This window comes from Somniosus microcephalus, chromosome 6, assembly GCF_052327205.1.
Source record: "Somniosus microcephalus isolate GS21.2 chromosome 6, FLI_Smic_1.0, whole genome shotgun sequence".
Taxonomy (NCBI): Eukaryota; Metazoa; Chordata; class Chondrichthyes; order Squaliformes; family Somniosidae; genus Somniosus; species Somniosus microcephalus.
This window is the reverse complement of record NC_140992.1, coordinates 113112948-113128348: the sequence shown is the minus strand read 5'-3', so window position 1 is coordinate 113128348 and position 15401 is coordinate 113112948. Positions and strand designations below refer to the sequence as shown.

General features: G+C 46.5%; 1 protein-coding gene across 1 annotated transcript; it reads left to right on the top strand.

Moving 5' to 3' along the window:
- Positions 1 to 4668: 4668 nt before the first annotated feature.
- On the top strand, positions 4669 to 15315 carry LOC147116003 (uncharacterized). The gene is made up of 4 exons (XM_085990713.1): positions 4669 to 5184; positions 5402 to 5562; positions 5665 to 5753; positions 13919 to 15315. Exon 4 carries the CDS (start codon positions 14044 to 14046, stop codon positions 14482 to 14484), a length of 441 nt encoding a protein of 146 aa, XP_085846839.1. The 5' UTR covers positions 4669 to 5184; positions 5402 to 5562; positions 5665 to 5753; positions 13919 to 14043; the 3' UTR covers positions 14485 to 15315.
- The last annotated feature ends 86 nt before the right edge of the window (positions 15316 to 15401 follow it).

Here is a 15401-nt window from a genome sequence, read left to right as displayed (position 1 = left end):
TCTCTCCCCCAGTCTCTCTCTTTCTCTCTCTCTCTCTCCCCCCCAGTCTCTCTCTCTCTCCCCCCAGTCTCTCTCTCTCTCTCTCTCTGTCTCTGTCTCTCTCTCTCTCCCCCAGTCTCTCTCTTTCTCTCTCTCTCTCTCCCCCAGTCTCTCTCTCTCTCTATATCTCCCCCAGTCTCTGTCTCTCTCTCTCCCCCCCCCAGTCTCTCTCTCTCTCTCTCTCTCTCTGTCTCTCTCTCTCTCTCTCCCCCCAGTCTCTCTCTCTCTCTTTCCCCCCCAGTCTCTCTCAATTCAATTCAATTTTTCAATTCAAATGCTTTATTGGCATGATAGTTTACAGGGAACCATATTGCCAAAGCTTACATAACAAAAAGTACATTTTTCCAACATTCTGTAGGTGTCAAACAATTTTGACCTTCGTTGGGTATATACAATATTAGTTTAAACAATATTAATTTAAACAGTCATTGAACATCGTTGGGTACATTCAGTATTAATTTTAAACAGTCCTCAGGTTGTGACATGTTGTTACATATTTGGCACCAAGGTATGGTCTGTCTCCTTCTCCCAGGACTAATCTTAATTTTGACAGATCATCCAATTCTTTGAAATCTGGGGTTGTTTGGCTGAGCTTGTCAAATAATATGTTTCTTGTTGTGTTGAATTTTTCGCATTTTAGGAGGAAATGCATCTCTGTCTCAACCTCGCCCGGCCAGACATTGATCACATATTGTATTCTCTCTAGGCTGCCAGGATTTCTTGTATCTTCCTTTTTCAATTGCTAGTTGGTGGTCGCTTAGTCTGTACCTGGTGAGGGTCTGTCTCTGTTTTGTGTCTCTGATGGTCGAGAGATAGTCTGCCAGTTTATATTCTCTTTTTAGGGCCCGGTAACATTCTAATCTGCTTTGGCTTTTGGTTATTTTGTTCCAATGTTCCAGGTAGGTTTCTTTGCATTGTTTAATGATTTGGTTCACTCGGATTGGTGTTTGGACGGCAGTGTTGGTCTGGGACTGGTCAGGGTCCGGCTGAGTAGGAGTACTTAGTTTCAGTAGCAGCTGACTCAGGGGACTCTTTTCTGGGTTTAGCTCTTGGGTCTGAAAGGCTTTAAAATGAAGGGTGTCTGGGGAGCTAGATTTGAGGTGATTTAGGAAGTTTAGTGCTCGTTTGTGGATGTATATTATCAGTGGGTATCTGCCTAGTTCGGCTCTGCATGCATTTGTTGGTGTTTTCCTTTGGGTGCGAAGAATGCTTCGGCAAAATTCTGCATGTAGGGCTTCTATTGTGTGTTTTTCCCATTTAGTGTAGTTATGGTGATTGAGCGGGCCCCATACTTCACTACCGTACAGCGCAATGGGCAGGATTATGCTGTCAAATATTTTGAGCCAGATTTTGATTGGGATTTGGATGTTGTAGAATTTTCTTTTTATTGCATATAGGACTCTTCGGGCTTTTCCTTTTAGTGCATTCACTGCTATGCTGAAGCTCCCTGATGCTGTAATGGCTAGACCAAGGTAAGTGTAGCTCATAGTGTGCCCTATGATGGTATCACTGAGAGTAAACTGGTATTTGTTTTCCTGACACCTGGGCCTTTTTTGAAAAATCATGATGTTGGTTTTCTTTAGATTTACTGTTAGGGCCCAATTTTGGCAGTATTTGTCGAGTAGGTCTAGTTGTTGCTGTAATCCCTGTTCTGTGGGAGACAGCAGAACCAGGTCATCCGCATAGAACAGGGACTTCACTTCTCCATCCCCCCCAGTCTCTCTCTCTCTCCCCCCAGTCTCTCTCTCTCTCCCCCCCAGTCTCTCTCTCTCTCTCTCTCTCTCCCCCCAGTCTCTCTCTCCCCAGTCTCTCTCTCTCTCTCTCTCTCTTCCCCCCCCAGTCTCTCTCTCTCTCCCCCCAGTCTCTCTCTCTCTCCCCCCAGTCTCTCTCTCTCTCCCCCCCAGTCTCTCTCTCTCTCCCCCCAGTCTCTCTCTCTCTCTCTCTCTCTCTGTCTCTCTCTCTCTCCCCCCAGTCTCTTTCTCTCTCTCTCTCCCCCCCCAGTCTCTCTCTCTCTCTATCTCCCCCTGTCTCTGTCCCTCTCTCTCTCCCCCCAGTCTCTCTCTCTCTCTCACCCCCCCCAGTCTCTCTCTCTCTCTCTCTCTGTCTCTGTCTCTCTCTCTCTCTCTCCCCCAGTCTCTCTCTCTCTCTCTCTCACCCCCCAGTCTCTCTCTCTCTCTCTCTTTCCCCCCCAGTCTCTCTCTCTCTCCCCCCCAGTCTCTCTCTCTCCCCCCCAGTCTCTCTCTCTCTCTCTCTGTCTCTGTCTCTGTCTCTCTCTCTCCCTCCAGTCTCTCCCTCTCTCTCTCTCTCCCCCAGTCTCTCTCTCCCCCCCAGTCTCTCTCTCTCTATCTATCTCCCCCCAGTCTCTGTCTCTCTCTCTCCCCCCCAGTCTCTCTCTCTCTCTCCCACCCCCAGTCTCTCTCTCTCTCTCTGTCTCTCTCTCTCTGTCTCTGTCTCTCTCTCTCTCTCCCCCCCAGTCTCTCTCTCTCTCTCTCCCCCAGTCTCTCTCTCTCGCTCTCTCTCTCTTTCCCCCCAGTCTCTCTCTCTCTCCCCCCCAGTCTCTCTCTCTCTCCCCCCAGTCTCTCTCTCTCTCCCCCCCAGTCTCTCTTTCTCTCTGTCTCTGTCTCTGTCTCTGTCTCTCTCTCTCTCCCCCCAGTCTCTCTCTCTCTCTCTCCCCCCCCAGTCTCTCTCTCTCTCCCCCAGTCTCTCTCTCTCTCTCTCTCTCTCTCCCCCGTCTCTCTCTCTCTCTCCCCCAGTCTCTCTCTCTCTCTCTATCTCCCCCCAGTCTCTGTCTCTCTCTCTCCCCCCCAGTCTCTCTCTCTCAATTCAATTCAATTCAATTCAATTCAAATGCTTTATTGGCATGAAAGTTTACAGAGAACCGTATTGCCAAAGCTTACATTGCAAAAAGGTACAGTTTTCTAACATTCTGTAGGTGTCAATCGATTTGACATTTGTTGGGTACATACAATATTACTTTTAAACAATATTAATTTTAAACAGTCTTTGTACTTCATTTGGTACGTTCAATATTAATTTTAAACAGTCTTAATTTTAAACAGTCCTCAGGTTGTGACATGTTGTTACATATTTGGCCCCAAGGTATGGTCTGTCTCCTTCTCCTAAGACTCTCAGTTCAGTTCAGTTCAAATGCTTTATTGGCATGAAAGTTTACAGAGAACCATATTGCCAAAGCTTACATTGCAAAAAGGTACAGTTTTCCAACATTCTGTAGGTGTCAATCGATTTGACATTTGTTGGGTATATACAATATTACTTTTAAACAATATTAATTTTAAACAGTCTTTCTACTTCATTTGGTACGTTCAATATTAATTTTAAACAGTCTTACTTTTAAACAGTCCTCAGGTTGTGACATGTTGTTACATATTTAGCCCCAAGGTATGGTCTGTCTCCTTCTCCTAGGACTAATCTCAATTTTGACAGATCATCCAATTCCTTGAAATCTGGGGTTGTTTGGCTTAGCTTGTTGAATAATATGTTTCTTGATGTGTTGAATTTTTCGCATTTTAGCATTTTCTCTCTCTGTCTCTGTCTCTCTCTCTCTCTCTCTCCCCCCAGTCTGTCTCTTTCTCTCTCCCAGTCTCTCTCTCTCTCCCCCCCAGTCTCTCTCTCTCTCTCTCTCCCCCCAGTCTCTCTCTCTCTCTCCCCACCAGTCTCTCTCTCTCTCTCTCTGTCTCCCCCCAGTCTCTCTCTCTCTCCCCCCCAGTCTCTCTCTCTCTCTCTCTCTCTCTCCCCCCAGTCGCTCTCTCTCTTCCCCCCCAGTCTCTCTCTCTCTCTTCCCCCCCCCCAGTCTCTCTCTCTCTCTTCCCCCCACCAGTCGCTCTCTATTCCCATTAGCCGTTGACCAATCGGGGGGGGGTTTTGTTGTTGTTGAGCGAAACAGTGAGTTGAATTGCAAACCTCATTAGCCGTTGACCAATCAGGGGAGTTTTGTTGTTGAGCGAAACAGTGAGTTGAATTGCAAACCTCATTAGCCGTTGACCAATCAGGGGAGTTTTGTTGTTGTTGAGCGAAACAGTGAGTTGAATTGCAAACCTCATTAGCCGTTGACCAATCAGGGGAGTTATGTTGTTGTTGAGAGAAACAGTTAGTTGAATTGCAAACCTCATTAGCCGTTGACCAATCAGGAGAGCTTCGCTGTTGTTGAGAGAAACAGTGAGTTGAATTGCAATCCTCATTAGCCGTTGACCAATCAGGGGAGTGTCATAGTCGTGTTTACTTTAAAAAAATGTTCAAAAAACAGACTAAATCCGCTGATTAGCTGTTGACCAATCCTAACGCTCATTAGTGGGCGGGGCCTGGGTTAGATCTAGAGTAAATCTGCTGATGCATTGCACAATCAAACTGCCAGTGCAACCACAGCACTGGTTATTTACCGAGTAAAGCTCTCTACTGTTCTTAAAAACCTAAACTTTAATACCGGGAACTGCAGGGATCCCAGGGGACAGGGAAGCGAGCAGGTGAGTGGCGGCACATGGTGTGTTATTCTCTCTTTATATATAGATTTTACTTCAGTCTTTCCCTGAAAAAATAAATAAACTCTCCATTAATAGCTCATTATTTCTCTCGGGGCTTTATCTTTTAAAAATAAAAATTTCGGGTGTTGTAGTTAAGAGTTATGTTTATTTTTTGAAAAACTTTTTAATAGAGTATTTTAATTTTTTTTTCGTAGGCCTGACAGCAGGAAAGACTCATCAGTGGTCTAAAGCCGGCACCACGAGAGGCTCCACCCGGGAGCGCTTTCCGACAAAGACGCCGCGGTTTTCATTCGGAGGCCGATGAGGGGGAGAACGTTTAAAGGATTTTTCGCTGCTTTCATTACCGATTTTTAAATATTTTACTTCATTTTTTTCCTAAAAATATAAATAAACTCCCTGTTAATAGCTCCTTTATTTCTCTCGGGGTTTTATCTTTTAAAATTTTTTTTTCCGGTGTTGTAGTTAAGAGTTACGGTTATTTTTTCAAAAAATCTTTGAATAGATTATTTAACACTTTTCCCGTAGGCCTGACAGCCAGAAAGACGCAATTGGCGGTCTGAGGTCGGTGCTACAAGAGGCTCAACCCGGGAGCACTTTCTGCCAAAGACGTCGCCATTTTCATTCGGAGGCAGACGAGGGGGAGAAGGTTTAATGAATTTCTTGCCACTTTAGTTACCGTTTTTAAAAAAGTTTACTTCAGTCTTTTCCTTAAAACATAAAAAAACTCTCTGTTAATAGCTCCTTATTTCTCTCGGGTTTTTATGTTTTTTTTTAAATAAAAAAATTCCGGGTGATGTAGTTAGGAGTTACGGTTATTTTTTTATTAACTTTTTAAATAGATTATTTTTAATTTTTTTCCGTAGGTAGAAATACATCGAGCAGGGGACCGTCGTCAGGGGCCTGGAGCGGGAGCTCATCAGGGGTCAGCCCGCCGTTGCCGGGCTGGTGCTACAAGAGGCTTAAACTGGGAGCATTTTCTGACAGACGCTGCGGTTTTCATTCGGAGGCAGATGAGGGGGAGAAGGTTTAACGGATTTCTCGCCGATTTAGTTACCGTTTAAAAAAATTTTTACTTCAGTCTTTTCCTTTAAAAAAATAAGATATTAATTTTAATTTTTTTTCGTAGGCCTGACAGCTAGAAATAAATCTAGCAGGGGACGGTTGTTGGGGGCCCGGAGCAGGAGCTTATCAGGGGTCAGCCCAACCGAAAGCAAGGTGAGTGGCGGCTGCAGTCCAGAGCGGGAGCCGCCGCGTACGGGTGCTCCTACCCCTTCCCCGCGTTCTCAACTGTGCAATCCGAGAGCGGGAAGCTGGCTCTATTACAGGGGGCTCGGGGTGTGTGAGAGAGACTCAGCGCCATTTCCTCCTTCCTCCCCCCACCACTGGGCAATCACCTCTCTCCTTCCCTCACTCTCTCTCCTTTCCTCTCTCCTTCCCTCTCTCTCTCTCTCTTTCCTTCCCTCTCTCGCTTTCTCTGTCTCCTTCCCCCTCTCTCTCTCCCCAGTCTCTCTCTCTCTCTCTCCAGTCTCTCTCTCCCTTCACCCATCTCTCTCTCTCTCTCTCCCCCAGTCTCTCTCTCTCTCTCTCTGTCTTTCCAGTCTCAGTCTCTCTCTCTCTCTCTCTCCCAGTCTCTCTCTCTCTCTCCCCCCAGTCTCTCTCTCTCTCTCTCTCTCTCTTTCCTTACCTCTCTCTTTCTCTGTCTCCTTCCCCCTCTCTCTCTCTCTCTCCGTCTCCTTTCCTCGCTCTCTCCCCCAGTCTCTCTCTCTCTCTCTCTCTCTTTCCTTCCCTCTCTCTCTTTCTCTGTCTCCTTCCCCCTCTCTCTCTCTCCCCAGTCTCTCTCTCTCTCCAGTCTCTCTCTCCCTTCACCCATCTCTCTCTCTCTCCCCCAGTCTGTCTCTCTCTCTCTCTCCCCCCCAGTCTCTCTCTCTCTCTCTCTCCCCCCGTCTCTCTCTCTCTCTCTCTGTCTCTGCCTCTGTCTCCTTCCCTCTCTCTCTTTCCCTGTCTCCTTCCCCCTCTCTCTCTCTCTCCCTCTCTCCTTTCCTCTCTCTCTCTCTCTTTCCTTCCCTCTCTCTTTCTTCAAATTCAAAATCAAATCGCTTTATTGGCATGACAAGGTACATCTTATGTTGCCAAAGCATCGAAAAAACATTTATGGTTGAACACATAAACGCAGATCTATCCATACAGTATATAAACAGATATATCCCTGAGTGTATAAATATACATTCATATAATTTGTATATACTCTATTCTTAGATTTAATGGTTGTCCCTCTGTTAGCATCAAAAAAACATTTATGGTTGAACACATAAACGCAGACCTATCCATACAGTGTATAAACAGATATATCCCTGAGTGTATAAATATACATTCATATAATTTGTGTAGTGGCGCTTCTTAGTTTCCAAACAGGCAGCCACTGAGCTGTGGGGTTTTTAACAACGAGTAGACGCGTGTCGAAATAAAACGTTCCCAAACGTAGCTTTGTCTTTTAAACTGTTTACTATAACACTTAACAAACGGAATTACAAAGCAAACACGTATAAACGAACACGGTCAAAAACTGTACTGCTCCAAACCTCACAGCTTCTGCCTCCTTCAACCACGTGCAGTTTAAACTGTAAAATGGCTGCACCCATGTGTGGCTTAGGGACTGTTCCATTGTGGCAAGAATGAAGGGGGTGTCTCGGACTATACTACTGGAGCAAGAACATAGGGGGTTTCTTAATACAATAAGTCGGTCAGGTAAATTAACTGTATTATGCCATTTAACCACTATTTTAAAGTATTTTCTTAAGCTTTTATGGCTCTTACATTCCGGCCCCTAATTGACTAGGCACATGAAGCATATCAATTACTCAAACATTAAGAGTCATAAACTAATGAGTTCAACATATTTACAATATAAGTGTCCACTTTTTTCGTTCGGGAACCTTTCACGCTGCTTCTTGTAGCAGGCAGAGCTTTGTGATCGGTCTTTCCAGGGTACTGGTCTTGGTTTGCAAACAAACGCGATGAACGACGCCTCTGGAGTCTGGCATGGTCTTAATTATTTTTCCCATCAACCAAGAATTTCTAGGGGCTGAATCATCCACAATTAAGACAATGTCTCCGACAATGAAGTTCCTCTTTATTTTGGACCATTTTTGACGCTCCTGTAGCAGAGGTAAGTATTCTCTTGTCCATCTGGTCCAGAAAAGGTCTGACATATACTGAACTTCCCTCCACTTCTGACGGGCATACAGATCTTCCTTTTTGAAGACTCCCGGGGGCATGGCTGGCTGTGTTTTCAACAACAACAGGTGGTTCGGAGTCAGGGCTTCGAGGTCATTGGGATCATCTGATGTCTTAGTTATCGGTCGGTCATTAATGATGGCTTCGACCTCGCACAGAACGGTTTGGAGTCCCTCGTCGTCAAGCGCTTGCTGCTTCAGTACAGAACTGAGTAGTTTTCTTACGGTGCGTATCTGTCTTTCCCAGACACCTCCGTGGTGGGATGCAGCCGGAGGATTGAAGATCCACTTAATTCCTGTTTGCATCATGGCTTCCTGTATTTTAAGTTGATTCCAACCTTCAATAGCTTCCCGTAGTTCTCTCTCCGCTCCGACGAAATTAGTGCCATTATCAGAACGCATAATGGACACCTGTCCTCTTCTACAGACAAAGCGCCGCAAGGCGTTAATACAGGAATCAGTGTCAAGCGTGTGTGCCACCTCAATATGAACAGCTCTGATGGTCAAACAAATGAAAAGCACACCATATCTCTTGACAAGGCTCCGTCCTCGCTTTACCTCGAAAGGCCCGAAATAGTCCACCCCTACGTTTGTAAATGGGGGCTTGTCTGGTAACAAACGGTCTTCAGGCAGGTCTGCCATTTTCTGCTCCCCAGCTCTAGCGTGTAACCGTCTGCAAACAATGCATTCAGAGAGTATTTTTCTTATTACGGAATTAGCTCCTGGAATCCAGTATCTTTGTCTTAGCTTCGCAAGCACGTGATTCCTCCCACTGTGTCCAATACTCTGGTGTATATGCTGAAGAATGAGGGTAGCAACCCGGAGGTCCTTAGAAAGGATAGCAGGATGCTTGGCCTCCTCTGGCATAGCAGATTTGTTTAGTCTCCCTCCCACCCTCAGTACTCCATCTTGCAGTGTAGGGTCCAGCTTGTAGATATGACTACCTTTCTTGATTGGAGTATTTCGCTGTAGAGCTTCGATTTCTTCTGGGTATCTTTGTCTTTGACTGAAGCGAACTATCTCCTTCTCAGCCTTGGCCAAATCCTCCACGGTCAATGAATTCTTGCCCAATGTGGCCTTGTGATGATGCATATACTGCTGTAGAAGCATTCTCTGCTTATCAGGGTTACTTTCAGACTGACTGATAGTGGCTCGGTACTCTTTCCTCTTACCGCTCAGGTGTAGCAGCAACTCTTTCAACCTTAGAAACCATGCAACTGCTTTCCTCAACTGGTGCCATCCTGAGAAATGGTTAACAAGCTTGTTCACTGTGTCAAAGTACTCTTTCGTATTTATGAGATTTACTGTGACTGATCTCTTGACTTCGGTGGCTCTTTCCTTTTCTGGGATAGAAGCTAGAACTGCTCTGCTGTTGCTTATCCAGTTAGTCAGATGGAATCCTCCATTCGAACACAGAGTTCTAAGGTCTCTTGACAGTGCGATGGCATCGTCTTTTGTTGACACGGACTTCAGACAGTCGTCGACATAAAAGTTTCTGAAGATTGTCTCCACAGCCTCTGATGGTGCTTTGCCTTTGCCATCTTCTGCAGTTTTTCTGAGAGCGTAGCTTGCACAGCTGGGAGATGATGTGGCTCCGAACAAGTGTACGGCCATTCTACATTCCACCATCGCTTGACTAACGTCGCCATCTGGCCACCAAAGGAAGCGCAGAAGATCAGCATCTTCATCAGGGATTCTAACTTGGTAGAACATTGATTCTATGTCTGCCATCATGGCAACGAGCTCTTGTCTAAACCTAGTCAAGACGCCAATGAGGGTATTAGTAAGATCAGGACCTTGAAGCAGCTGGTCATTCAGTGAAGTTCCTCTGAATGAGGCGGCGCAGTCAAACACTACACGGATCTTTTTCTTCTTTGGGTGATACACCCCGTGATGAGGAATGTACCAGACCCTTCCATCGTCTCTGTTCAACTGTTCCTCGGGCACCTTTACAGCATAGCCTTTCGCTATGATGTTTCTCATGAAGTCTTTGTAGTCTTCGTGAAAGTCGGGGTTCTTGTTCAGCTTTCTCTTTAGACTGATGGCGCGTTGCTCTGCTATGCGGCGATTGTTCGGCATCTTCGCGGTCTGTCTTCTCAGTGGCAAACCAATGTGATAGTGGCCATCGATGAACTGTGTAGACCTTGTCATCAAACCCATGAACTGATGGTCTTCTTGTGACATCTCTGTCTTTTCCTCACAGCTGCGTTCTGAGAAGTCTGCGTTGAACTGCTGTATCAACAGCTCTTCAATGCTTGCAATAGAGATGCGATTAACTGTGACGTTTTGTCGTTCCTCCTTGTTCGACTTGTGGCCATCATCTCTCCTTACCCATCCAAGGGCTGTCCTGACGGCGTAGGGTCCGTCATCCTTGCTGTTTATCACCTGCCATGGCTCCATAGTTTTGTAGGCATTGGTTCCAATTAATAGGCCAATTTCTGCTTCAATGTATGGGAGACGCACCTTTTCTAGGTAAGGCCATCTATCCACGTCCTTCTGCAGGGCTAGGTTCCCTATTCTAACAGGAATCTCCCTCTGTGTGAAAACATTAGGCAGGTCTATGAAGTCCTTCTCTTCAAGTCCACACACTTCTAGGTCTGACAGGATATAACTTTGCATTGACTTCTCATGACCCATGGTGCGTAATAGGATTTCTGTTCTTCTGCCTCTAACGTTCAGCTGTCGCATGAGTGATTCTGTGCAGAACGTTGCTGAGCTACCTGGATCCATGAAGGCGTAAGTCTCCACAAGCTTCTCGCTCCTCTTAGACTTGATCTTTACTGGTACGATGGCAAGAATACAATCACTGTCACCGGCCCCAGTGAGTCCACAAGTCTCTGGTTCTAGCGACACCAGAGCACTTGAAACAACCTTCTCGTCGGTATTGTTTTCTTCACTCTTCTTAGAGACTTGTTCTTCTTTATGGATATGCAGCAGACTGGGATGTTTCCGAGTGCACTCTCTGCATGTTGTTCTTTGCTTACAGTTTCTACTCAGGTGCCCCTGAGAGAGACATCCAAAGCATAGGCCGTTGCACTTCAGGAATTCGATTCTGTCCTTATGTGGCTGTGCTTTGATGTCGCTGCAGAAATCCAATGTATGATTCTTCTGGCAGAATAAGCATGGCTTCTGAAAGGCATTAGCAGACGTCACTGTGCTGCTCTTTTTGGGAGATGAGTTCTGGGGCCTTTCTTCCTCGGCCTGGGTGACGATAGTTGCAAAGCTGCTTCCCCTGGAACCACCTTTCCTGCGAGTCTTTGATTCAACAGGCTTGGCTTTCACTCTTCCATCGGTGGTCGGGCTGACATCTTGGATGTTTCCAAACAATGCGTCCCTAGCAATTTTAGCCTGTTTGTCTATGAAGTTCACTAAGTCTGCAAACCTGGCTCTACTTTTCCGTCTCTCCATTATCTCAAAGGCTGTTCTTCTCCATTGTTCTCTCATCCTGTAAGGAAGCTTGGAGATGATGATTCTCATAGTCGTAGGATTGTCCATCTCTTCCATGAATTCAACATCCTCCATGGTGTTGCGACATCCTATGAGGAAAAGAACATATGCGTTCAATGCCTCTCCATCCTCCGATCTGATCTGTGGCCACTTGGTAGCCTTTTCGATATATGCAGTGGCTATCTTCAGTTCGTTACCATAGTGCTCCTGCAGCAACTTCCTGGCTTCTATGTATCCCCGGTCCGGTCTCATGTGTTCACAGCTTCTGACCAGGTCTTGTGGTTTACCACTGGTGTACTGTCCCAGGTAGTACAACTTATCACTGCTGCTCTCTGTTTTGGAGTCAATGGCTTGTTCAAAGGATCTGATGAAGGGCTTATACTTGAGTGGGTCGCCTTGGAACACTGGTATGTCTCTTTGAGGGAGTCGAAACAGATTCTGTTGTTTTACAAGCATCTCTGTAATTTCGTTCTGACGTTGCATCACTCGGTATAGGCTTCTCCCTGTGTCTTCAGGCCTCTGGTGGTCATCAGCAGGGTCTAGTCTAGACCGTCTGATGCCTGGGGTAGCATCACGTGCTCCTGTTAGTGGAGAGGCCACTCTTCCACGCTGTAATGCCAGGGGATTGCCTTCGGGCTCTGTTGTAACTCTTGAAGGTGCCCTGGATCCAACTCTATGTGATGACGTTGACTGGCAGTGGCTCCCGCCGTCCCGTGAGCCTTCATAATCTTCGTACGCACTCAACCTGGCGTCTGAGACCTCGATAGCTGTTTTTATCTCCAGCTGTTCTTTCTTTGCCTGCACCTGGGCCCGTTGGGCCTGCAGTTGTGCCTCTTGGACCTGCAGTTGGGCCTCTTCCCGTTCAAGAGCTTGCTTCTCCGCTAAAGATGCTGCACGCACCATCAATGCCGCCCGTTCAGCCTCCGCTCTCATGCGTCGCGACGAGCTTGTGGTAGAAGCGGCTGACCTGCGTCCAGAAACAGAGCTACCTTCTTTTCGATTTTTGCTCGGTCTGGCGGAAGTCTCTGAAATGCTATCGTCTGGTCCGACTTCATCGTCAACTTTATCTTTCTCTGCTGTATCAGCATCTTGACGAATCTTTAACATCCACTGTTCCGTGGCCTTGATATAGTCCTTAATGCTGGTTGATTTAAGATCAAACCAGTTGTGCTGATCAGCGTTTCCCTCTTCTTCAGACAGAAGTGCTAATACATCTTCATTGAGTACATTAAATTCTTCATGCAGCTTGGAGAAATCGTAATACATTATGTCTTCAGCTTTCTTAATATTAGCATTATCTTCCATGAGACGATCAATTATCTTCATTTTTCCAGTTATCTGAGCTAATTTAGCCTTCCTTGCGCCTATGCTTCTATGTAACTTCTCTTCCATTGCCTTTGGGGTGAGCTTTATTTCCCTCTTTTGGCCAGCAATCTTTCTGGCTGATGGAAGCTCCTGGCTCCGTAAGGCCTCGGCCATTTTACCCGCAGCTCTTATTTAGCTTCTCAATAGAATGAACAAAGCAAGTAGCAGTCACTGTACCTTCGCTTTCTTATATTGTCGTCTGGCTCCGTGACCATTCGGGTATACGTTCGCCGACGATTCCGTCCCTTCCTTCTTAGGGAGCAAGTTTTTGACTAATGTAGTGGCGCTTCTTAGTTTCCAAACAGGCAGCCACTGAGCTGTGGGGTTTTTAACAACGAGTAGACGCGTGTCGAAATAAAACGTTCCCAAACGTAGCTTTGTCTTTTAAACTGTTTACTATAACACTTAACAAACGGAATTACAAAGCAAACACGTATAAACGAACACGGTCAAAAACTGTACTGCTCCAAACCTCACAGCTTCTGCCTCCTTCAACCACGTGCAGTTTAAACTGTAAAATGGCTGCACCCATGTGTGGCTTAGGGACTGTTCCATTGTGGCAAGAATGAAGGGGGTGTCTCGGACTATACTACTGGAGCAAGAACATAGGGGGTTTCTTAATACAATAAGTCGGTCAGGTAAATTAACTGTATTATGCCATTTAACCACTATTTTAAAGTATTTTCTTAAGCTTTTATGGCTCTTACAATTTGTATATACTCTATTCTTAGATTTAATGGTTGTCCCTCTGTTTATGGCAAGCTCTCTGTCTCTCTCTCTCTCTCTCTCCCCCCAGTCTCTCTCTCTCTCTCTCCCCCCCAGTCTCTCTCTCTCTCTCTCTCCCCCCAGTCTCTCTCTCTCTCCCCCCAGTCTCTCTCTCTCGCTCTCTCCCCCCAGTCTCTCTCTCTCTCTCTGTCTCTGTCTCTCTCTCTCTCTCCCCCCAGTCTATCTCTTTCTCTCTCCCTCTCTCTCTCTCTCCCCCAGTCTGATTCTCTCTCTCTCTCTCTCTCTCTCTCCCTCTCCCTCTTCCTCTTCTCCCCCCGTCTCTCTCTCTCTCTCTCCCCAGTCTGATTCTCTCTCTTCCTCCTCCTCTTCTTCCTCCTCCTCCTCCTCCTCCTCTTCCTCTCCTCCCCCCCAGTCTCTCTCTTTCTCTTCCACCCACCAGTCTCCCTCCCTCCCCCACCTCCCTTTCCCCCCACCTCCCTTTCCGTCTGTCTGTCTCTCTCCTTCCCCTGCTGTGTGTCTGTGCTTCCCCCTCTTTCTCTGTCCTTCCCACACAGACAGACACACACTCATTTGCATATAGAAGAATTAATTTTTCTTTTTCCATAACAGAATGCCACCAAGGAAACATCCAAGACTTGGCCGCAACACTTCTGCTGCTTCCCGGCGAAAGGATCAAAGAGCTGCTGAAACTGAGGAGCAGAGACAGGCTCGCCTTCAGGCTGACCACGACAGACATGCTACTGCTAGATCAGCTGAGACTTCCGAACAATCTGAGGGACGTCTTGCTGCTGACAGAGGAAGACATGCCACAGCCAGATCAGCTGAGACTTCCGAACAATCTGAGGGACGTCTTGCTGCTGACAGAGGAAGACATGCCACAGCCAGATCAGCTGAGACTTCCGAACAATCTGAGGGACGTCGTGCTGCTGACAGAGGAAGACATGCCACAGCCAGATCAGCTGAGACTTCCGAACAATCTGAGGGATGTCTTGCTGCTGACAGAGGAAGACATGCCACAGCCAGATCAGCTGAGACTTCCGAACAATCTGAGGGACGTCTTGCTGCTAACAGAGAAAGACATGCCACAGCCAGATCAGCTGAGACTCCTGACCAGACTCAGTCACGTCGCCAAGCCGACAGTCGACACAGGGGCATTGCCACATCTGACATTTTGAATCATTGGGTTGGAGCAGCCTTCTCCTATACACCCACCATCAATTATGAAGCCGACCACACAATCATCATTGGCAAGATGACCATCATTTGCCCTCACTGTGGCGCTCTCAAGTGGAAGGAGGAAACTCATGGGATATGCTGCAATGGAGGAAAGGTTAAACTTGCAACACTAACAGCTCCACCTGAACCCCTGCACTCACTTCTGTTTGGCCAAACTGCAGCTTCAACACATTTCCTCACTCACATCAGAAAGTATAACAACTGCTTTGCAATGACCTCTTTTGGTGCAAACAGAGTGCGTGAATCTGGATTTTGCCCAACTTTTAAAGTTCATGGACAGGTGTACCATACAATTGGCTCTCTACTTCCTCTACCAAATGAAAGACCTCAGTTTCTGCAGATCTACTTCTTGGGTGATGATGAAGAGCAAGCCAATCGCCGCAGGGAAGCTGCTGTTCTCCCCGCACAACAACACCACATCAAAATGGATATTTTGCTTGCGTTACAGTGGATGCTTCATCAGCAAAACCCATACATTCAGAGTTTCAAAACAGCTATGGAACAAATTACAAATCAAGACCTCAAAATTGTCATCAAAGCTAACAAGACTCCTGCAGGTGAACATGAGCGACGTTTCAATGCTCCGACCACCAATGAAGTAGCCATTGTCATTGTGGGCCAAGAATTTGAACAACGGGACATTGTCTTGCATATGAGAGGTGGTCCACTTAAAAGAATTTCTGAGCTTCACAGGTCATATGATCCTCTGCAATACCCACTTTTGTTTTGCCATGGGGAAGATGGATACGATGTCTATAACAAGATCCCACATATTGACCCCGAAACTGGTGTGCCACCTACAGCCCGAAGGCAAAAGATGGTTTCTGCCATGGAATTCTATTCATACAGGCTGATG

Bases quoted from the DNA above. Each gene is read 5' to 3' on its own strand.
- LOC147116003 (XM_085990713.1), top strand. From the start codon at position 14,044: ATGCTACTGCTAGATCAGCTGAGACTTCCGAACAATCTGAGGGACGTC.